This window comes from Vidua chalybeata, chromosome 29 (genome assembly GCF_026979565.1).
Source record: "Vidua chalybeata isolate OUT-0048 chromosome 29, bVidCha1 merged haplotype, whole genome shotgun sequence".
Lineage (NCBI taxonomy): Eukaryota > Metazoa > Chordata > Aves > Passeriformes > Viduidae > Vidua > Vidua chalybeata.
Genome location: NC_071558.1, coordinates 344,237 through 367,989, shown reverse-complemented (window position 1 = coordinate 367,989; position 23,753 = coordinate 344,237). Strand labels below are relative to the sequence as shown.

General features: G+C 57.0%; 1 protein-coding gene across 2 annotated transcripts; it reads right to left on the bottom strand.

Annotated features, from left to right (window-relative positions):
* Positions 1-3,887: 3,887 nt before the first annotated feature.
* Positions 3,888-23,729, bottom strand: GATAD2B (GATA zinc finger domain containing 2B). Of its 2 annotated transcripts, none has more exons than XM_053966709.1 (11): positions 23,545-23,729; positions 10,540-10,869; positions 8,675-8,804; positions 8,353-8,484; positions 8,054-8,185; positions 7,324-7,494; positions 6,534-6,849; positions 5,959-6,161; positions 4,858-4,968; positions 4,641-4,758; positions 3,888-4,176 (listed from the first exon to the last, which is right to left on the bottom strand). In XM_053966709.1, exons 2-11 carry the CDS (start codon positions 10,866-10,868, stop codon positions 4,043-4,045), a joined length of 1,776 nt encoding a protein of 591 aa, XP_053822684.1. In that variant the 5' UTR covers position 10,869; positions 23,545-23,729; the 3' UTR covers positions 3,888-4,042. The 2 variants fall into 2 exon arrangements, with proteins under 2 accessions (XP_053822684.1, XP_053822686.1); XM_053966711.1 differs by lacking the exon at positions 23,545-23,729 and adding an exon at positions 16,065-16,135.
* Between the last annotated feature and the right edge of the window lie 24 nt (positions 23,730-23,753).

Sequence of the window (23,753 nt, the reverse complement as noted above, 5' to 3'; positions counted from 1 at the left end):
AAAATCCTGCAAATGGGGCCCAAATCCCCCAAATCCTAAAAGTTTGGCCCAAATGCAGGAGCTGGGCACTGAAATGCTGCAAATTGGGATCAGAAACGCAGAAATTTGGCCTAAAATCCCGGAAACCGGGACCAAAATCCACAATTCTGGCCTGAAATTGGGCCTCAAATACTGATTTTTTTTTTTTTTTCTGATGCACAAACTGGGCTGAAATGCTGGAAATTTTAGCAAAATCCCCACATTTGGCTGGGAAATAAAAAACCTGGGTGTGAAATCCTGAAAACGGAGAGTGGAAACCAATAGTTCAGGCTGAAATCCTGGAATTTTGGGCCGAAATCTTGGATTTTTTTTGCTAAAATCCTGGAATTTTGGGCTGGAATTTTGGGCTGAGATCCTGGAATTTTGGGATGGATTTTTGGGCTGAAATCCTGGATTTCTTTGGTTGAGATCCTGGAATTTCAGGCTGGATTTTTTCCTAAAATCCTGGAATTTTGAGCTGGAATTTTGTGTTGAAATCCTGGAATTTCAGGCTGGATTTTTTTGCTAAGAACCTGGAATTTTGGGCTGAAATGCTGGAATTTTGGATTGAAATCCTGGAATTTCAGGGTGGATTTTTTTTTTTTTTTTTTGCTAAAATCCTGGGGATTTTTTGCTGAAATGCTGGAATTTTGGGCTGAAATGCTGGAATTTCGTCCCACCCACCCCCCCCCCATCCCCACACCCCCCATCCCAAATTTCCCGCCCCGTGCCGGCCCCGCGGGGGATTTTGGGGAGAGGAAGAGGCGCAGCCGGGGTTGTTGGAGCCGTGTATTGTCGGGAAGCCAATCCAGAATAAAAACAGTGCAAATACAGGAACAGGGATCTCGGCCCCCCCGGGGGTCCCGGTGCCGCCCCGTGTGAAAGGCACAGAATTCGGGGAGTGGGGCCGGGGCTCCCGGAGCCCGGAGCCCCCCCGGCCCCCCCTCCTTGCACGGTTCATGTCACACACACGAGGTCACACGACACGGACGTGACACTTCCACAACACCCGGGAATTTTTGCCGGTTTTTCCATTATTATTATTTTTTTTTGTTTGTTTCGTTTTGTTGGGTTTTTTTCTTCTTTTTTTTTTTTTTTTTTTTTTTTTGTGGCTTTTTTCCCCTTTTTTTCTGCTTTTTTTTGTTTTCCTACACAATGTACAGGTTTTCAGGGTTTTTTTGTTTTGTCTGGTTGTTTTTTTTTTTTGTGGATTTTTCTTTTTTTAACCTTTTTTTGTCCTTTTTTTTTTTCTTTTTCTTTTCACCTTTTAATGTGTCAAGAAACAGCTCAGTTTTATATACATGGATGAGTCCTGGTTATATCGGCAGCGAGAGCGGAAGCAAAACGGGGCAGGATGGGGGAATTCAGGTGGGAATTCGGGATGGGAATGGGATATGCCTTTGGAGGAACCAAAAAAAACCCCCCCCCCCCCCCCAAAACAGAAACCCCAAAAAAGCATTTTCACAAGCGGATCTACCCCTAGCTGGAAAAAAAGCAGGAAAATCCTCGAAGTTTGGAGCTGGGGGAGGGCAGGGGGAATAAAAAAAGGGAATTTTCTTGGATATCACAGCCCTGGGGGCGGCAGTGGGGGGGGGGGGCAAGCCAAAAATAATAATAATTATAATAATAATAATAATAAAAATAGGGATAAACCTATGCTGAGGGGAGGAGGCTGGACATGGATCCAAATCCCCCTGGAATTTTGGGATTGGGGTGAGGGGAAGGTGAGGGGAACTGCCTGGGATCCCAGGAAGGGTTTGGGGGCATTTTTGGGACTGGGGGGATTTTTTTTTTTTTTTTCGGGGTCGGGGGGGGGGTCGAAATTGCTCAGGAGCCCGGGAAAGGTTTGGGGTCATTTTGGGAATGTCCCCCCCACACCCCAAATCCTGGGAATCACTTTTCGGGTGGGGGGGATCAATTCTGGGGGGGGTGGGAACTGCCCAGGACCCCGGGGAAGGGGTTTGGGGTCGTTTTTTTGGGGGGTGGGAACTGCCCGGGATCATTTTTTTGGGGGGGGGGGAACTGCCCGCAGCCCCCCGGGGCTGAGACCCCCCCAGGGAGGGGTGACAGGGCTGTCGCCCCCCCCCGAATTTCATTTATAGCACCAAGAGTTCGGCCCCCCCGGGCCCCCTCCCCCCCCCGTCTATTGCACTTGGGTTTGGGATTTTTTTTTTCCAGGTTTTCACCATTTTTACGGGTGAAAATCCCTTTTTTTAGGTTTTAAAATTTGTTTTCTCATTGAAACTCAGCCCAGGGGCCCTGGATTTGGGGTGGGGGGGGGGGGACAGTGGCACTTAGGGGGGGGGACCCCCAGGGGGTGGAGAGGGAATGACCCCACCCCAAAATAAAAGAAACCCCTAAAATAACCCAAAAATTCAGTTTTTAGCCCCAAAAACCCGATTTGTCAAAGTGCTCCCGGGGTGAGATAAGGGGAGGTGGGGGGGGAGGATTTTGGGGAGGGGGGAATTGAAAGGTGAAAATGGGGGGGGGGGCGGGGAGCAGCTGGAAATGGTCAAAGCCAAAGAAAACACCCCAAAATTCCCCTTTCTTGGATATAAAACCCCACTAACCCCCACCCCCCTAAAAATCAGAGTAAACCCCAACTTTCCTTTGCCTCGGGGGGGGGGGGGATTTTGGGAGTCCAACCCCCCCCGGGGTAAGTGCTCATTGAATTTTGGGAAGGGGGCTGGAGAGGGGCGATCAGGGGTGGGTTGGGGTCCCCCCCCCGCGAATTGAGGGAGGCGGCGCTTGGGAATTGCACGAGAGGAGCGGGAATGGGGGAAAGTCAGGGAAAAGGGAATTGGCAAAATTCATGGAAAGCACAGAAAAATGGGAAGGGGGAGAGGGAGAGGGGAGGGAAGGGAAAGGAAAGGAAGGGAAGGCTGAAGTGCAAATTGAGATTTTCTCGCGGCTCATTTTCTTGCTTTGGGTTGTCCTCGACACCCCCAGGGGACACTGAGACCCCGCCCAGCCAGTGCCACCCCCGGGGACAGAGGGGACATCAAAGATCCCACCCCCACGGTGCCACCCCTGTCACCCCCAGGGCGCCACCCAGGGACCCCCTCCACTGTCCCTGGGGGACACAGGTGCCATTGGTGACCCTGGTGCCACCCGCGGGTGACAGAGGGGACAGGGAGGGGCGAGCGTGCCTCTGGAGCATGCAGGGACCGGGGACACGTGTGGGAACAGCTCTGGGGACAGCTCAGGGGACACTCACCCGCCCTGGCCGTGCCATCGCTCCGCTGTCCGCTCTGGAGCCACCGCGTCCCCCCCACCGTGGGGACAAGGGACAGCGGGGACATCCCCGAAGGGGGCACCTCGAGGGATCCTTGGGGACATTGAGGGACCCCCGAGGGGTTCCTGGGGTGGGTCTGGCAGCGTCTGTCACCCCCCGGGGGACATCGGGATCGGAGCCGAGGGCTCGGGGCCGGCGTCTGCGGGATCCTCCTGCAGAGCCGAGGGGGACGAGGCCCCCCAGGATTGGGGCCAGGGGGAGGTGACACCCCGGGATCAGACCCGAAGGGGATTCATCCCCCCGGGATCAGCGCCTCCCCCCAGCAGGCGCCCCCCAAATCCCCCCGGAATCAGCACAGGCTGCCCCCCACCAAAATCCTCCCCCAGGGAATTGGGGAAGGTGCCCTTGCCAAAGTCTCTGGAAAAGGGAGAAAAAAGCTTTAACCATCCATGGAGCGAAGGGAGGCAGGGGGGGGAAAATAAGGAAAAAAGGGGGCAAAAAACAACCCACAACACAAGGAGAAAGCGGCGGCATTACAAAACGAGCGGCGGGGCCAGGGCTGCTCCGGCCGCGCGGGGAGCGACTCCTGGCCTGGAAAACCAAAGGAATTTCAGGCTGGGAATGGGGACAGGTCGCCATTTGAAATGTTTGTTTTGTCTGTTTTTGTTTTTGTTTTTTTTCCCACGTTTTCTGTTTGTTTCTCTTGGGTTCTCGTGGTCTGTTCTCCCCAGGAGCGGAGGCACCAGCGCGGCCCGGCACGGCCCAGCGGGAGGGTGGGGGCAGCCGGGGCTATTTCTGTCCGCTGATGGACTGGGATATGGAGCGGGGCGGGATCATATCCAGCAGATATTCCCGCTGCCGGTCCGCCAGGCTCGACGCTTTGTGGCCCCCGATGCCGGCGTTCAGGTATGCAATGTTCACTCCTGGGGGAAAGCGCGGATCCTCCGGCACCGCGCGGATCCCACGGATCCTCCCACAGATCCCGCCAATCCCATAGACCCCACGGATCCCACAGACCTCACAGATCCCATGGACCCCACTGATCCCATGGACCCCAGTGATCCCACAGACCCCATGGATCCCACCGATCCCACCACCCTGGAACCCCCACGGGGGAGGAAGGGCCGGAACAGGGCTGGTACAGGGTGGGAATTCCCAAATTCTGCCCCGAAATCCAGTGGGCGTGGCCTGAGCTGTCCCATCCCATGCCACGGATCCCATGCCATGGATCCCATCCCATCCTATCCCATCCCATCCTGTACATCCCATCCCATCCCATCCCATCCCATCCCATCCCATCCCATCCCATCCCATCCCATCCCATCCCATGCCTGTCCCACTCATCCCACCCCCATTCCCACCCCATGCCAAGGGAGTGGGGCCATACCTGGCATTCCCAGGAGCCCTCCAGCCACGGAGAGCTGCGGGGCCTGGGCGAAGTTGGAGAGCATGGAGCGGGCGGAGGTGGGAATTCCACGCTGGAGGCTGCTCTGGGGCTGCGGGGCCTGCGGGACCGGACACGGACACGGACACGGGGGAAGCGTTGGGATGGTGCCACCCCGCGATGCCACCATCCCGTTATCCCCATTATCCCGCTCTCCCACCTGCCGGAGCGTATGGTGCCGCAGGATCCCATCCTGTTTGCCGACGCTGGGCACAGCGGGCGCGGCCGTGGGCGACAGGGCTGCCTGCTGCTGCAGCCGCTGCTCGATCTCCTGCGGGAACACCGCTCGGATCGTGCCTCGGGAATGCCACCCATCAATGCCCATGGGAATGCCATCCGCTCAAGCCCATGGGAATGCCATCCGCTCAATCCCACAGGAATGCCACCCACACAATCCCATAGGAATGCCATCCCATGAATGCCCAGGGGAATGCCACCTGTGCAATCCCATGGGAATGCCACCCATCAATGCCCATGGGAATGCCATCCATCAATGCCCATAGGAATGCCATCCCATGAATGCCCAGGGGAATGCCACCTGCGCAATCCCATGGGAATGCCACCCATCAATGCCCATGGGAATGCCATCCCATGAATGCCCAGGGGAATGCCACCTGCGCAATCCCATGGGAATGCCACCCATCAATGCCCATGGGAATGCCATCCATCAATGCCCATAGGAATGCCATCCCATCAATGCCCATGGGAATACCACCCCACTCAGTTCCTCGGGAATGCAACCCTGCTCAATTCCCATGGGAATGCCATCCCATTGAATTCCCTTGGGAATACCATTCCATTCAAATCCCATGGGAATGCCATCCCGCTCAATTCCTTGGGAATGCCAACCTGGCTGGTGATTGGATGAGCCGGATGGGATCCATGGGAACAATGGGATCCATGGGATAGAATCAATGGGATGGGATCAATAGGAACAATGGGATGGGATCAATGGGAATAATGGGATGGAATCAATGGGATGAATCAATGGGATCCATGGGATGGGATCAATGGGAACAAAGGGATGGGATCAATGGGAACAATGGGATAGGATCCATGGGAACAATGGGATGGGATCCATGGGAACAATGGGCTGGAATCAATGGGATGGGATCCATGGGAACAATGGGATGGGATCCATGGGATGGGATCAATGGGCCGGAATGGGATGGGGATAATGGAATGGGATGGGACAGGGTGGTTTGGGATGGTTTGGGATGGGATGAGCCAACTGGAAGGGGCCGTGCCAGGCGCTCCCCACCTGCTCCTGCTGCAGGGCCTTGACGAAGGCATTCTTGAGGCGATTCGTGTGCTCGGCCTTGAGTGCCTTCTTCTGGTTGGAGGTCTGGCACTGCTCGCACAGGATCCGCCCACCCTTCTCCTGCTTCCAGTGTGGCGTGAAATCCGTGCGGCACTGTGCGCACACAAACGGCTCCACGCGCGGCACTGCCGGGGCGCTCTTCCCTGGAACACAGCCACACAGCCCCCCCCCCGCCTCAGCACCCAGCCAGAGCACAACGTCGGGCTGAAATCCTAAAAATTCCGACTGAAATCACAAAAAACTGGGTGGAAATACTGAAGTTTTTGGCGAATCGGCCAAAATCCTGAAAATTTGGTCTTAAAATCCCACAAATTTGACCTGAAATCCTCCAAACCTGTTAAAAACCTTTGAACCCACCCCAAAATTCCACAGCTTCCCCACCACCTCCTTCTAAAACCCTTCCACGCACCCCCCAAATCCCACAACTTTGCCCTAAACCCCACAACTTCATCCCGAAATGCCAAGAATCAGAGGCTGAACCGCCCAGAATCCTCGGGATGAGCCTGGACAATGACCTTGGCTGTCGATGACGCTCTGCACCACCTCCTCCAGCCCCACCATGTAGATGAACTCGCTGTTGGCCGCGCTGGGCAGGAAGTGCAGAAGCGGCGCTGGCGGCTTCGGCGGCGGAATTTCCAGGAGCGTCTTCTCCAGCTGCTTCCGGAGCGCCAGCTTGGCGGCAGCCTGGGAATTGGCGGCGTCAGAGAGAGCGCTGGGGCTGGGGAGAGGGGAGGACACGCGGGCCACCGAGCCCGGCTGCATGTGGGACGCGAGGTTCATGTAGATGGCGGAGGACGACGAGCGCTGGCACGGCACCGAGGAGCCGGATTGCTGCGGAGGAGATGGGGTTAGGGCGGGAATTGGGGATTGCTGGGAGGGAATTTGGGATTAGGTGGGAATTTGGGATTGCTGGGAGCACCGGGCTCACAGAGCAGGGGCCGGGCAGCCCTCGGAGTGCCAGGAGCTGTCAGGGGGGGCACAAGGGCTGGGGAGTCCTGGGAATTGTGGAGGGGAGGTGTAAGCAGGGGTGGTTTTGAGGTGGAGGTCGTGGAAACCAGTCCAAACCAGTGCAGACTGGTACAAACCAGTGCTCAAACCAGTGCTCAACCAGCTCCAACTGGCCCAAACCGGTACAAACCGGTAAAAAACGGGTGCAAACTGGTACCAACCAGTGCCCAACCAGCCTAAACCAGTGCCCAGGCAGCCCAAACCAGTGCCCAACCAGCCCAAACCAGTGCCCAGGCAGCCCAAACCAGTGAAAACCAGTCCAAATCAGTACCCAGGCAGTTCAAACCAGTGACCCACCGGCTGGTAGTTGATGGCAGGGCTCATCCCGGGCGTGGAACTGCGGACCAGGCCGGGTTTCTGGGGCCCGCGCTGGCCCTGGAGCTGGGCGGGGCTGGGGGCGATGACGCGCTGGGACATCAACATGTGGGGCAGGGCTGAGCTGGCAGCCGAGCGGATCACGCTGTGGCCCTGCCAGGGAATCCACATGGAATCAGGGAATCAGATCCCACAGAACAGCCCCAGCCATCCCTCCCAGCGCTCCCTGAGCCCAGTAACAAAATTCCCTCATCCACGAATTCCCACTTATCCAGAATCCCAGTTAACCTCTAATGCCCCAAATCCCTCGCTTTTCCCCAGACTGTCCTGGATTTTACAGGATTTTGGCCCTTTCCCCAGCTCAAGCTGGCACATCCTTATTTCCTGTGGGAGGCTGGAATTCCTCCGTGGTCAAGGAGAGAGGCAAAAATCCATGGAGCAAACACTTCCAGGGGCTTTTCCTTTGGGAGCAGTAGGAAAGCTGCAGGCCTTGGAGAATTTCCACCATCCTCATCCCACTCCAGCTGGGACACCAGACATTCAGAGGATCATGGAACATCCAGCTCCACAAGGATCACTGAGTCTAATTCCTGACAAACCCAAATCCAACCCCAAGGAACTGAGGGAATTCCCCCGCCTCTTGGAAAAAGCCCCTCAGCTCTTTGTGCACCCACTGAAATCAGCATTTTCCAGGAAAAACGGGAATGCTCACCTGTAATGTCCTTAAATTCTGTGGCTCCACCCCCTGAGCTCCGGGCCGGGAGGGGATCTTGGACAGGCCCTGCTGCCCCACGTGGGTGGGGGACGGCTGCACGATGGACGCGGCGTTCTGGACAACGGGAGTCTGGGGGGGCAGGAAGGAGACCCAGGATGAGCATTCAGAGTGGGAATCCAGGGGCAGAGCTGTGGGTTTGTCTTCTCAGAGTGGGGATCAGTGACGGAATCCCACAGGTAGAGTGGAGGTTCCGTGTCCACCCCTTCCCCGTTATCCCGCCCATGCCCATCCTTCACCTTCTGCACCACGTTTTCCTTCTGGAGTTGGCTCTGCCGCAGCTTCTTCAGGAGCACCAGCCGGGCCTCCTCCAGCCGCAGCTCGTCCCGGAGCTGCTTGATCAGCTGCTGCCGCTCCTCCAGGCTTTTCCCCTGGAAAACGCCAGACACCGGGCACAGCGTGAGCAAGGGAGACGGGGGGAAGCTGAATCCAAGCGGGAATTTGGGCCACAGGTGCAAGAACCTGGGGGGGCTGCACCTGGAATTTGCCGAGAAACACCCTAAATCCTTCACACCCCCCTCACCCCGTGCCTTTCCCGGGACAGAATTCCCGTTCCCTCACCTTGAACATCTCCAAGTTGGCCGCCTTGAGCCGCTCCTCCATGCGGGAGCTGGAGCGGGGACTGGAGGCCTCGTTGTCTGACAGGACAATGATGTCTGGGGATGGGGTCAACCGGCCCCGGTCCTGGTCACTGCAGGGGGGAAAGGAATCCCGGTGAGCCAGGAATTTGGGGCTTGGGGAGCTCCACTGAGCCAGAAATGTGGGATTTTGGGAGCAGAACCCCCCTCATTCCATCATGGATCCAGAGCAGCACGGCTCCCATGGACACCAGGAGGGAAGGGCTCCCTCAAAAGCACTCCGTCACCCCCAGGTCCCCCTCCAGGAGTGCAAATCCCACCTGGGAATCAGGTGGGAATCAGGAGCGTGTCCTGGTGCTGGGATGGGAGGGAATGGCAGGGATACTCCAGCCTGGAATTGCTCGTCCTCACTGCGGTGGAAAAGGGGCTGAGCCCCCTCCATTAACAGCACCACTCCAAGCCTATCCCAACCCAAATCTATTGGAGAAGCTCATTCCATAAAGGAAAACCTGCACAAATATCTAACTGATTCATCACCGGGACTGGGACACCAAAGGAGCAGCAGGGAAAAGAAATAAACTAAAAATCAGTGGTGGAGTCCAGCAGTATCCAGGCGGGATCATCCCGGGGAAGGAGACTCCAAGAAAAGCCCTTTACTACCCTGGATTTCATTCCTGCTGCTGGAGAGCCTTGGAAAACTGTGGGATAATCCAGCTCAGAGGTAATTCCAGCTCCCTGGAAGGTCCCTGGAGTGAGGGGAGACCATGGAATATCTCATCCCAAACTGTGAGCTCTGAACACCCAGGAGGGAGCCCAGAGCCGAATCCCAGCTCCCAGGTTTGGCTGCTCCGAGGGTGGGAAGATGCTCAGAGCTGGGATTGCCTTCATCTTCCAAACATTCCAGCTGTTTTTGTGGATAACCCAAAGCACTGGGGCACGGAGCTGCCCCTGCTCCAGCAGAGAAATTCCAGAGCATCCTGAGGAGAAGGAGCCAGTGGGAGCACATCCAGGCAAAGCAGGCTGCATCCCAGGAGTTCCAAACTGGGCTGGCAAATCTGGATGGCACTTTCCTGGATGAGGGCTGTCCTACAGCTCCTGGGGATAATTCTGCAGGAGCATCTGGGTACATCCAGGCTGGATTACTGACATTCCACCAGGGGAATAAGGCAGAGCCAGAGTCCAAATCCAAGAGGGAAAACGGACCCATCCATGAGGAATCACCAACTGTCGGATTTCCTTTGTCCAGGGAAGAGCAGAACTCCAACAGAATCGCTGGAGGAGGAGCCACGGCAAGGGAGGCAGGCAGAGGTGAGGAGAGGTGGAGCACATTCCCAAGGAAAATCCAGGAATATGAGACATTCCCAGTCTCACTTCTCAACTCAGAGTGGAATATTCCCACCTCTTTCCAGGGCTGATTTCCTGATCCAAGTATCCGTGTGCCATGCTGGTGACCCACTGGGTAACCTCATATTGCACAATACCCAAGGAATTCTGCCCAGGATGCAGCCCACAACTCCGCACTCAGAGCAGGACCCTTCAGGGACACCTCCCACTATCCCAGGCTGCTCCAAGCCTCGTCCAGCCTGGCCTCGGACACTTCCAGGGATGAGAAATCCACAAATCCCAGGACATCCTATGCCACCCTCACAGGGAACAATTTCTGATTCCCTCCCGCTATCCCACCTGCCCTCTGTCTGTGGGAAGCCATTCCCTGTCATCCCACTGTTCCCAGGTCCCTCCCCATCTCTCAGCCTCACCAGAACAGGCTCTCCAGGACCTCCCAAATCCCATTTAATTCCCAAACCGGCTCCTCCCACCCCGCCAGACCCCGGAATTCCTGGCACCCACCTCCTTCTGGCGCTCATATCCACGGGCTCGTCGTTGATGTTCTCCTTGCCCGGCCGGGCCGCGCTCCGCCCATCCCCATGGGGCCGCAGGCTCCCGTTGAGCTTCTCCTCGTAGCCCTTGATCCCATCCGGCTTCACCGGGAGCTCGTGGGGCACCTCCAGCCCCGCCAGGTCCTTGCGCTTGAGCAGTGCCAGCATCTTCAGCCTCTCCATGGCCTCGTGTCCCTCCATCTTGAGCCGCTTGGCCAGGACGTCCTCGCGCTCCTCCGCTGGCTCCAGGCTCCGCTTGAGCAGGTTCAGGCGCAGCGCGTCCTCCGTCATCCGGTCCATCCTGAGGGACAGGGACAGGGACACTGTCAGTGCCAAGGATCCCAGTGAATCCCTCCCCAGGATCCCCTCCCCGAGCTCAGCTCGGCTTCCTCAGAGAGCTCCAATCTCCTCACGGAGCTCCAACACCTTGGAGATCTCTCATCTCCTTACAGAGCTCCGACCTCTTGGAGAGCTCCGATCTCCTCATGGAGCTCCAACGCCTCAGAGAGCTCCGATCTCCTCACAGAGCTCCGGCTTCCCAGTCCCCATTCAGGTGAGAAGTTTCCCCCTCCAAAAGGCCCTGAAATTCCTGGGAATGGCAGCACAATCCCTCCTTTGGGATTAAACCCCATGGATGCGGCTCAGCAAGGAAGGGGAGCTGGGATGAACCCCCTCAGGAGCCCTGGAACACCAGGAAATCCCCCACCGCGTGGTTTTCCAGGCAGGAATGCTCAGCAGCTCTGGGGATGGAGGCTTGGGCAGGTCCATCCCCGCCCTCCCACCTCTCTGGCTCCCCCGCCTCAGCTCCAGGTGCAGGAATGCCCTCTGGAAAACAGGCGGGAGGCACAGAGCCCATCCCAACCCCATCCCAAGCCTGGAGCCCATCCCAATCCCATCCCAATCCTGCTCCCAGGCTGATAAGGAACCAGCTCCGACAACAAAGAGCCACGGGAGCTCCACCTGCAAACCAGCTGGGCGAGGCCTTTCCCTGCAGAGCAGGGCCAGGGACCAGGACAAACACCTGGGGAATAGGTGGGAATTCCATGTGGCCGGCTCGGGAACATCAGGAATTCCTTGCTCCGCAGGGAACAGAAAGTGTCCCTGCTCAGAGCGGCCGGATCCTGGGCACCTGAAGCTGCTCCACACCTGCGTGGACCCAGCTTCGAGTCATTCTCGGGATAAAGCTTCCCCTGAGCCAAACTCCCTCCAGGAGGAGGCTATGTCTCGGGTACAAATCCCTGGAATGATGCATCCGTCCATCGGCACACGAGTTCAGCTCCACTGGAGACAGCAGGAGCAGGGGAGGGCAGCAGAAAAACGGACAGAAATCCCAAATATGATCTGAAAAAAAGCTGGACAGAGCCTCCAAGGGAGCACCGAGGGCTCTTCCCTACCTGCTCATCCCGTCTCTCCACACGTCTCCCAAATTTAGCCCGGCAAGCCGGGACAGGCCGCGGGAGCTGCTCCCGCCCCCGTTCCGCAGGAGTGACCCCGGGGGGGATCGGGGATGTTCCAGACACCCCGGGAGCGCTCGGAGCCGCGCCCAGTGCTGCGGCTGGAGCCGCTGGGAGCACACCAGGATTGCGGGAGCGCAGCCAGGAACGGGCTCACAGCTGCTCCCGGGAAGGAGAGAGGAGGAGAAGGAGGGAGAGGTCTACAGGACCAACATCCCACGGGATAAGAGCTCCCCAGGGATACCTGAACCAAGCATGGAGCTGGGATCCAGCAGGGAGATCCAGGATCTCCTGGACCAACTTCCTGCTCGTCCTCTCCAGGGGTGGAAGGATCCCACAGGAATTCCAGAGACCCCCCCAGTCCCTGCTCCATCACCAAGGTGGTCTCAAGGGCTCCCAACGCCTTCCCCTCTGGCATTCCAAACAAATCCAAAGTGCCGTTACCGGGAATGGGGCCCACCATTATTTAATCCACTCCAGAGGTTTTCCAGGCTCAGCCAGAACCAATAAAAATTAAATTAGGCTTTGGATTCAGTATTGAATGGGGCCCTTTGGCTGGAGGGGGAAGGGGAGGATCCACTGGGAATTTCCAGGGCACTGGGAAAGCCAGGGGAGAGCTCCTGATTCCATCCAGAAATCCACAGCAAAGAGCAGGAATGATTCCAATCCCAGGAATTGGTCTGGAGGTCGGAGAGGCGGGAGGCTCCGTGCTGGCCCCGCTCCGGTCTCGGCACATCCCAAACCGGATCATCTGGCCCCGCCACCCTCCTCCAGCACAGCCCCCGGGGATCTGGCACATCCCAGGGAACAGCCTCGGCCTCTCCCTTCAGCTTCACCTAAAAAAATCCTCCTCAATGGAACCAAATTCCCAAATGGTGGCAAAACTCATGGAAAACAGGAGCTAAATCCATGGTGTGCCTCTGACTGGGATCATCCCTGGGAGCACCTTCCCTGAGTGCCTGGAAACAGGAACCTGGAGCCGGGGCAGAGCCAAAATTCCAGAAGCTGCCAAAGTGGGATGAGCAGGGTCGGCTGGACTGGCCTTGGAATGCTTTCCAGGAATCCCAGTGTGCCGGACATGGCCTCGCTCCGTCCCGACGGCGATTCCCAATTCTCCGTGGGGATGCTGCTCCGACACCACGTGCTCCTCGTCACGTTCCGCTGGCTCCAGGCGCTTTTCCTGCTCCGAAGGGCCTGGCAGGACGGGTTTGGCGTTCACAGACAAACAAAGCAGCTCCCCGTTTTCCATGGATATTGGATGTGGCGCCCACAGGGAAAAAAATCCAACCAAAAAAAAAAAAAACCAAAAAAACAACCTCCTCAGCGGGAGGATTTGAAAGGCTGGAACCAGTGAGTTGGGCCAAAAGAAGGAATATTCCATTCCAGGAAGAAGTGGGAATATCCAGGGAGAGATGCAGCCAGGAGGGAAAATATCCCGAGATTTACCCGATGGAATCCAGAACCAAGACTTGGCAGCACCAGGAGTTCGTTCCAGCCGGAGTTTTACCCAGGGAGGTCCCAGCCCCTTCCCAGCCTTCTCGGAGGGTTTTCCATTGGGTCAATCCCCATGTTGGTCTTCCAGCCCCAATTCCCAGCCTCGGAGCCTCCAGAGCTCATGGAGGGGTTGTAATTCCTGATCCAGCACCGGGAACGATCCCTGATCCGCCAGGAACAATCCCTGATCCACAAGGAGTGATCCCTGATCCCCCACGAGGGATCCACATGCCCCCAGGTCTCCCCAGCCCCCTCTGGTTTCCCAACCCCGCTTCAGCAGCACTGGAATTCCGTTGGAGCTGAGGTGGATCCCTGGGATCCATGGGAGCGAGGATGAGAAACCAGGGATAAACCAACCCAGCGCCTGCTCTGCTCCTTAGGAAGCCTGTGGTATTCCCAGGAAGAGGCACCTGCAGCAGGCTCAGGGGAATCAGAGCATCCCCCAATTTCCATTTGGGGCTGGAATGCCAGAATTAATCCCAGGAGAGACCCAGAATCCAAACCCAGCATGACCCCTAACGCTCCACAGGGCATCCATCCCCGGAGCCAAGGTGCTCCAAGAGGCTCCAAACCCAGGGCATCACTTGGATGTGAGATTGACAGAACAAAACCCGTTCAAATCCGATTAAAATCCTGTTTTCCCGGGATCAGGGAGCAGGAACCAGTGAGATCCAACTCCTGCAGCTCACCTGGGTGCGCTCCTGCTGCCCGAACCCCCCCTGAATCCCAGGATCCCGTGTCAAGCCCTGGTGGTCCCATGGGAAATCCACAGGGCTGGCTCCTCATCTGGAGCCGTCCGGCTGCAATCCTGCTCTGGGGGCTTCCCGGAGCCCAGCACGAGGCGGCTCCGATTCCATCTGGGCTCGGCACATCCCGACGTCGGCATCGTAAATCGCGTTCCGGCACGGAACACAAAATGGCTGGCTCCCAGGGCGAGCATTCCCAAGGAACGCCAGGAAAAGGATAATAACCTAAAAAGGTAATTAGGATTTAACGGCTTGGTGGCCAGGAGTGGGATCCGGAGCGGGATCCAGGAACGCCGCTGGAAAGGGAAGGGAAAAAGGCTCCACGGCTGAACAAAAACCACACTGCTCCCAATCCTGCTGCTCCGGGGACGTGGCCAGGAATCCCGAGGAACGCCTGGCTCCGTGCAGGAATTCTGAGGCAGGTAAGGGAGGCTGAGGGTGGCTCGTGGAGACTTTTTCCGGAGCAGGAGGAGCACCGGGTTTAAAGCAACACCAGAAAAGCCCTAAGAACGGCCCCGGAGCCACCCCAGAACCCACACGGCTGCTCTCGGGAGGGAAACGGAACGGGAATACGACGAAAGATTTGGGAAGACAAATGGAAGGGTCAGGATGGGAGCGGGCACCAGGATGTGGCAGAGTGGGAATTCCTACGGAGCAAACTGCTCCAGGAGTTCTGCTGCTCCTGAATCCCAACGTGGGGACATCTGTCCCTGCTCTGACACACCAGTGCCAGACCCTGGATCCCCCCGATTCCGGATCTCCCAGACCCTGGATCTCCCAGATTCCGGATCGCCACCACCCACTCGGGATGTCCCCAGATTCTGCAACTCTGGGTCAAGTACAAAACTAACAATGGGAAGCAGGAAAAGCAGGAAAGGAAGAAAATCCTCCCTCCCAAAAAGTGCTTCCCTTCCCTCCTAAGTTTGTGCTCTTGTCCAACTCCATTTATTGGGAGCAGGAAATGCCGGTGGCGTGTCCAGCACGACGGGCCTCACACCTCATCCCACCCCAGGATTTTTGGGATGTGGGAGGAGAGTGGGAATTCCAGAAGCTGCTTCATGCCCTGAAATGGGGGGGAAAAGACCCAAAAACTCCACAAAGTCTGAAAGACAGATAAAAAAAATTCCAGGGGATCTGGCTGGGACGGCCTGTTTTGGGAAAAGCCAGCTGGAAAACGCTCCGGGAAAATAAAATCCGATAAAAAATGATGGGATGGAAGGTGGTGGGGGGAGGGAGCGCCCAGCCCCGGCCCCCTCCCCATCCGGGATGACGCAGACTTCCCAGGCTTCCTTATATAACGCTTCCCGATTTCCTCGACTGCGGGAGCTGCCTTTGTGCGGCCGCTCCGGCTCCGGCAGGCCATCGATCACCAATTAATAACCCAATCGATAATTAAATCCATCACCACCGGGAAGGGGGGTGGGCAGGGGGGGTGTGACATCGATCCAAGGCATGGTTATTCCCGGTATTTTTGTCACCTCTCCAGTCAGCACCGGGGAGGGTGGGATTGGAGCATTCCGGAGGAATAGCGATGGTGGGAGCATGGATGAGGTGGGGAAGGAGGGGGAGGGAAGGGAGAAGGGAATCATGGATCGACTCTGACAGCAAAACCCAGCACCAGTGCTCGTTTTCTCCTTAAAACACTCCCTCGAGACATTCCCAAAAAATAAAACAATAATAATAAAAAAAAAAAAAAGCAGCAGCGAACGGAAAAGCAGCTCCGCTCATCCGTAAAAGAGCCCCCCTTTTGTCCGGTCTGAATTCCCGACAAAACCCCGGGATGGTCTCACACGGATACTTACAGGTACAATATTCCCGCTGCCTGGAGTTGCCAGGAAAACGAGGGGGCAGCGCGGGGGGGCCCGGGAGCGGCGGGAGGCGGCCAGGGCCGGCGAGGGCCCCGCGCTCCATCGCCCGCGGAGCCGCAGCCGCAGCCGGAGCCGCGCTCCGAGCGGGCCCTTCCCTGCCAATCATGCGCGTTCTGTTTTATTAAACAAAAGAAAAGGGGGGATGCTGACTTTTTTTCCCATGATGCCTCGCGGGGCAGGGAAAAAGAGAAGGGAGGGAAAAAAAAAAAGGGAATTAAAAAAAAAAATTTTTTTTTGAATGAAAAAAAAAATTTAACCCCCTCCCCCCCCCCCCAAAAAAAAAAAGAAGAAAGAAAAAAAAAATTATTCCGGTCGCGACCGGTTTGGCACCTCCCGATGTGGAAGTGGCTCTGGATTTTGTGGGGGGTTAATTTTTCCTGGGATTTCGGCGCTGGCGCGGCAGCCCCCTCCCCGCCTCCCCCTCCCCCCGCTCCTGGCCCCCCGCCAAACTTTGTCTTCATTCATGGAAGCTCCTTCTCTCCCCTGGAATTTTAACTGTTTCCCTCCCAAAAAGGAGGGTCGGGGCCGCGACGCTGCCGCCTGGATCCGGGATCCGCCCCTCCCGTTCCCAAAAAAAAAACCGCGGCCCGAGGTTGGATCCAGCGGCAGAGCCGCTGGAAGGGAGAGGATGCCAAGGGATCTGGGAATGTGCCGAGGGATCCCAGGGAATGTGTAAAGGGATCCCAGAATGAGCCAAGAGATCCGGGAATGAGCCAATGGATCTGGGAAGGAGCTGAGGGATCCCAGAATGGGCAGAGGGATCCAGGAATGAGCCGAGAGATCCCAGAATGGGCAGAGGGGTCCAGGAATGTGCAGAGGGATCCCAGAATGTGCCGAGGGATCCCAGGGAATGAGCAGAGGGATCCTGGAATGAGCAGAGGGATCCCAGGGAATGTGCCGAGGGATCCCAGGGAACTTGCCCAAGGATGTGGATGAAGATGCTGGAGAAGGTGCTGAGGAATGTGCCAGGAAGACACCGAGGGAAGTCAATGAAGATGCCAAAATCCTGGCAAAGAGACCAAAGGAAGGCATGGAGGAGACGCTGAGGGACGCAAGGAAGATGCCAAAGGGTCCCGGCAAAGATGAGCAGGTGAAGATGCCTGAGGAGATGCCCAGGATTCCATGAAGATGCCAAGGAATGCTGGAGAACCCCCGGTCAGGAGGGGCTGGGAGATGCCAGCTGCGGGGCTGGCCCTGGAGGAGGATCCTGCAGGATTTTGGCTGTCCCGAACCTCCTGAAGCATCTGAGCTGGTCCAGCCCAATTCCAGAGGTGCCCAATTCCCACTGTGGGGCTGAGTGTGTCCCAAGGAGGGAGCAACAGGAATAGGATGGGGACAAGTTTGGGGCCTTCTTAAGGAATTAACGAGTGCTTGGAGCGTTCACCACATGGAGAAGCCGGGAGACGGAGAATGCCAGGGATGGAGAATGCCAGGGATGGAAAGCCCAGGAGATGGAGAATCCCAGGGATAGAGAATCCAGAAGATGGAGAATCCCAGGGATGGAGAAGCCAGGAGATGGAAAACGCGGTTTTAAACTAAAACACAGCAGATTGAGGCTGGATATTTGGAATTCCTTAGCCAAAGGAATATCCTTACCCTTATTCCAGCACTCCCTATGAGGGTGGGGAGGCCCTGGCACAGGTTATCCCAGGAATCTGAGGCTGCCCCATCCCTGGAAGTGCTCAAGGCCAGGCTAGACAGGGCTTGGAGCGGATGGAAGGTGACAGATTCCCCCAAAACACCGCAATAATCCCATAATCCCCAAAATCCATGGCTTTATTCTGGCCCTGAGGTGTGGGAGTCTGGGAATTCCGTAGCACTCCAGCACTGGAACCCCCAGTTTCTCTTTATTAGATAAAATGGAACAATTTGGTTTCCAAAGGGGGAAAGGATTAATTAACTTTAATTGCATGCTCGTTTCCATGGATTTATCAGCTAATGAGGGGGTGGGATGGGCCCTGGAATGATTTATTCCAGGTTGTGTCCATGGAAAATGCAGAGGGCACAGGAGAGCAGCAAGTTCCTTTATTTCTCCATTCCCTGTTTTTTCAGGACCATTCCAGGCTGTTTCCATCCTCCCCCTCCTCCTCGGGCCCTTCCATCCCTGTTTTTGCTGGTTGGGGATTCAGGAAGGGATGGAATCCTTCCCAGCACACTCAGGGAGGTTGATCCCTCCCATCCCTGCTCCTGCCCTGGCTGCCATCCCACTGCTCCAACCTTTCCAACGGATATTCCCAGCCAGGATAGGCAAAGGAAGAGCTAAAACTTCATTTAATTGGATTTGGGGGTTTTCCCCTATGGATCCCCTGGGCTCCCCTGGGAGCTTCTGTTTCCAGGCAGAAAAGGTCTTTGAGGAAGTGTCCGAACAGAGCTCCTTTTATCCCAAATCCAAAGGATTCCTGGATTTTCCCCGCTGGTGCATCTCCCCCAAAACAGAGAATTCCTGGATCCAACTCCCTTCTCCTAAACCGACAGCACCCGGCATCGGCGCCATCCCTATCCGGCCTCAGGCCGACACCACATACTCAGGAAGAGATTCCAGGAAAACTGGAGGATGATTAAGCAGGGAAAAGGATGATTTTCCCCCAAATTGCCATCCAATGGGAATCCAAAGCCGGCTGATCTCCAGGGAAGGCATTGCTCAAGGAGGTTCCACCACAAACTCAACGTGGCCGAAGGATTGCCAGGATGCGACCCCGGGAACGTGGGAATGCATGATCCCATTCCTATGGATTCATCCCAACCCCAGCTGGGATTAATCCCTCCAGAACGTGTCCTTTGCCTGATGGGAATTCGGGATTCCCATCCCAGCGTTATCCCAATGGACAGTGGTGCCATTCCCACCCACATCCAGCAGCTCCAACTTCCCAGTGCAGCACTTCCAGGTAAAACCAGTGAGTTGGGTTCTGGGATTTCCTCAATCTTTCCATTGGAAAACCAGGCCTGGGAGTCTTCCCGCTCTTCCAGCCCACGGCAGGGTCATTCCGAATGCTCCGGTGACTCCAAGGCAGGATTTGCAGGAATTCTTGTAAGGAACAACCAACCAGCCTTGGGAATGCCCCCATCGCACAAGGAGGTGTTGGAATTTGCCAAGGCTCCAAGACTTAATTGGAATCCAGGATTTAATAAAGAGGAAAATCCACCAAGTTTGGAGTTACTCAAGAAGGACCACAGGATCATTTGGGAATTCCCTGGAATTCTGCGTCACTCCGATTGCCGCCTTTTCTCTCAGAAGTCCCCACTGTGGAGGCAGCACAGGGCAGATATTGGGATGTGCTTGAGGAGCAGTGAAATTCCTCATGGATACGGGAGGAGCTTCTCCACCTGCACCCCCCATCCTTGAGGTGGGTTGGAACTGGGAGCAAACTGGGAACAGCCAAGATTCCCAACCCTTCCTTCAGCCAAGGACCCAACCGGGACGAATCCTCGGAGCATCGACCTTAAAATTCCCTGGGGGCCATGGATCCTGCGGGGAACAGCCCGAGCAGGTTTTCCAGCCAGGCCCTCCCTAAAAACCGGGATTTGGGGAGCACACCTGGAGGTCTGGTCCTGGAGTCTGGGGAACTTCAGGTGGATTCTGGAGAACTTTTCTTGCTTGCAACCGACTGAGAAACCAAAACTGGATCCTGGGATGGATGGCAAGGAGCAGCCTCCCCTTCCCACAGAGACACACGGCTTTGGCCCAGTCTCATCCCAAAAAATACCAGGATTCATGCATCCATCTTCTGAGACTCCATGAAAATGAAGCCCAAATTTTATTGGGAAGAACACACCAGGTGTGGAAAACGCACACAAATCCAACCCTTCCATCACCCACGGAACTGGCGCGGATTCCGTCGGGATTCCAAAATGGGACGATTTCAGGATTCAGCCCCAAAATCCACACTCAAACCTCACCGAGTGAAATCTATGGGGCAGGGATGGGAGAACATGGATGCAGTAAGTATCCATGGAAATAAAACCCGGCCTCCTCGGGGCTAATTTTAGGCTTGGAAGCGCCGCTCCCAACACCCTCCAGATTCCAAAGGCTGGTGCTGCTCTTCAGAGGGATTTCAGGCATATTCCAGATACCACCATCCCAAATGCCTGGGTAAGATTCCCTGTCCAAGGGGCAGAGACGCAACACTGAGATCTGAAGGGGGGAGTTATCCCATTCCCCCAGCCCATCCCGCTCATCCCGAATCCGCCAGCGCCAGGAAGCGCTGCGTTCACGGGAAATTCACGGGGAATAAAAAAAGAACCGAGCCCAGCGCTGCAGCCTCTTCCTGACCCACTTCCCATGGGTCGGGATGAGCTCCTCCAGCTCTGCAACAGCACCGAGGTGCCCAAAAACCCAGAACCAGCAGGATGGGGAGCGGTGCCTGGATTCCATCTGGTGATGACACAACAGGGCAGCTCCTTATCAGGAATGGGCCGGGATATCCTTGAACGTTCCCTGTGTCCTGCTGGAAGGAGCATCTGGAGCTGTTAAAACCATTGGAGAAGGAGCCTCGCTATGGAGCCAGGCTGGGAGAGCTGGGATTACCCAGCCTGGAAAAGGGAATATCCAGGGAGACCTTGGAGCATCTTCCAGTAGCCAAAGAGGCTCCGAGGGCTGTGAGGGACAAGGACATGGAGTGGCAGGAGAAGTGGGAATGGCTTGAAGTTGGGAAAGGGGAGATTTAGGTGGGATATTGGGAAGGAATTCCTGCAGAGAAATGTGGGTGCTTCCCAACACGTCCCATCCCGAGATGCTGCAAAATGCAGAATATCCCTAAAAACCTGGAAAAGAGCCTAAAGCACCAACAAAACCCACGGCAAACACAACCCCAGCTGTCCGTGGCTGCACTCCCCAGGACTACGGAGCAGAATTCCAAGATCCGTGTGAAACCCAAACCCACAGACTTCCACCAGGAACACTGATGGAACAAGGAGCATTTTGCTATTGGATAGGGAAGAGCCAAGCATGGAAAACTGTCAATGAACTGGGAAATAATCAGGAAAAAGCTGAAGTGACTGATTTTCCTCAGATCCTGGCACGGCGAGCGAAGGGATCTGGGAAATTCCTCTCCTGAGCGGTGGATCCCGACCCCCCTTGGGACGTGACATTAGAGGGGAAGATGCTTCCAAGAAGATCCTGAGTGGGATAAATTCTGCCAAGCAGGTATTCCTGTCCCAGGAACACCTGAGGGGAGGCGGGATGCTCCAAGAAGAGGACGCTGGAAGATGGATGGGTGCTCCCATCAGCACCGGCCTCGTGACCGGGAAAGGCGCCAGGAGAAGGTGGCACCAAGATCCCAAAGGATCAGAGCCATGGCACGGAGCCCTCGGATGGATCCCAGCGGCTCCGACAGAATTCCATCCTGGATCCCTGGCAGGCACTCCCTAGGGATGGATACACCAGCTCCGTTTCACCCCAACACCAACTGCGGCGTCATGGATGTCCCAAATCCTGGGATGTGCCAGGGTCTCCCAGAGTGGGCACCCCCCAATCCTTAAAACCCCTGAAATTCTCAAAAAAAACCACGGCTGCCTCTGCGATCAGCCCCATCCCCCACCCGGGAGCACCGAGGAACAGGAGTCAAATCCTCCCACACTCCTGCCAGGAGGAGGCTGTTCCCATTCCCGTGCTCCCCCTTCCTCCTCCTCCTCCTCCTCCCGCCCAGCAGCGGCTGAGGAAGCTCCAGAAAATCAAATGGATATTAAAAATAAAATAAAATTAAATAAAATTTAAAAGAAGATCAGAAGTGCTTTGGAAAAGCCAATTGATCCCGGCGCATCTGTACGCCGCCGCTCTTCCTCACTGCTCCCAGATTCCCAAATCTCCTCCTCCTCCTCTCTTCCCGGCAAACCACCCCCTCCCCCCGCCATCACAGATCCCTTTTCCAGGCTCCAAGGGGAGGGGAAAGCGCCCAAACGCCTCAATTTTGGGAATCTGGGGAAGGATTCTCCTCGGCAGCAGAAATCCTCATCCTTGGGAGGAGAAATCCTCTCGGATCTCCTCCCGGGAGAGAATCCAACTCCCCAGATGTGGGTGAGGAAGGGTCTGTGCCCCCACCCCCACATCAGTGCAGTGTTTTCATCCCGATCCCACCCAAAAACCGGGAAGGGGTGCGGGCAGTGCCCACGGGGCATCGCCGGAGCCTCCTGCTTATTCCATGGATGGCAAAGTTTCCCTGCTGGCTTTGAGCTGGGGAAGCGGCACCGGGAAGTGATGGGGGGGGGGGGCAGCAGGAAAAGAGGGAGAATCCCGCGGGGCGGAAATCCTGGATGAGGCCAGGAGCCGCTTCCAGCGGGGAATGGGGAAACGGCGCGGAAAGGATCGGGAACCGCTCCCGAATCCCGGCGCAGACAGCAGGAAACAAAGGGGGGCTCGCAGGGGGTCGATCCAGGAGGTTCCCGGCATCCGCCCCCCTAAATCCCATCGGGAACCCCACGGGCCGCCCCGCCCCTCCCCCGTTTTCCCGGGGGATTCCCCAGCGCTCCCCAAACCTCCCGGGCTCACCCCCAAAATCCTTCAGCTCTGCTCCCCCAAATCTGAGCTCTACCCCCCGAACCTGAGCTCTGCTCCCCAAAATCCTTCAGCTCTGCTCCCCCAAATCTGAGCTCTACCCCCCGAACCTGAGCTCTGCTCCCCAAAATCCTTCAGCTCTGCTCCCCCAAATCTGAGCTCTACCCCCCGAACCTGAGCTCTGCTCCCCAAAATCCCGGAGCTCTGCTACCCCAAAATCCCTGAGATCTGCCACCCCAAAGTCCCTGAGCTCTGCCCCCCAAAATCCCTGTGCTTTGCTCCCCCAAATCTCTCAGCTCTGCTCCCCCAAATCTGAGCTTTGCTCCCCAAAATCACTCGGCTCTGCTCCCCAAAAAGCCCTGTACTTTGCTCCCCCAAATCTGAGCTCTGCTCCCCCTAACGCGAGCTTTGCTCCCCCAAATCCCCGAGCTCTGCTCCCCCAAACCCGAGCTCTGCTCCCCCAAATCCCTGGGCTCTGCCCCCCAGAATCCCTGTGCTTTGCTCCCCCAAATTCCTGGGCTCTGCTCCCCCAAATCTCTCCCCCAAATCCCCGAGCTGTGCTCCACCAAATCCGAGCTCTGCTCCCCCAAATCTCTCCCCCAAACCCGAGCTCTGCTTCCCGAAATCCCCGAGCTCTGCTCCCCCAAATCTCTCCCCCAAACCCGAGCTCTGCTCCCCTAAACCCGCGCTCTGCCGCCGCCCAACCCCTCGGGCTCTGCCCCCCAAACCCGAGCTCTGCGCCCCCAAGGCACAGCCCAGACCGCCCGCAACCCCGCGGGCTCTGCCTGCTGCTCGCAGCCCCCCCCAGATCGCCCCTCAGCGCCCCCAAATCCCCCCCCATCCCCCGGCTCTCGCCCCCCCCCCCTCCGCCAGGCCCTGCCCCGCCCCCGCCGGGCCCGGCCCCACCGCCCCCGCGGGCCTCACCTGGCTCGGGGGTCGCGGGGGGTCGCGGCGGGTTCCCGGCGGGTTCCCGGCGTCTCCCGGCGTCTCCCGGTGGATTCCCGGCGGATCCCGGCGGGTCCCGGGGGGTCCCGGGGGTCCCGGGCCGGGCGGGCGGAGCAGACGCGGCCGCCGCCGAGCGCAACCGGCACCACCACAAACAATGCCGCTGATTGGCCGCCGCCGCCGCCGCG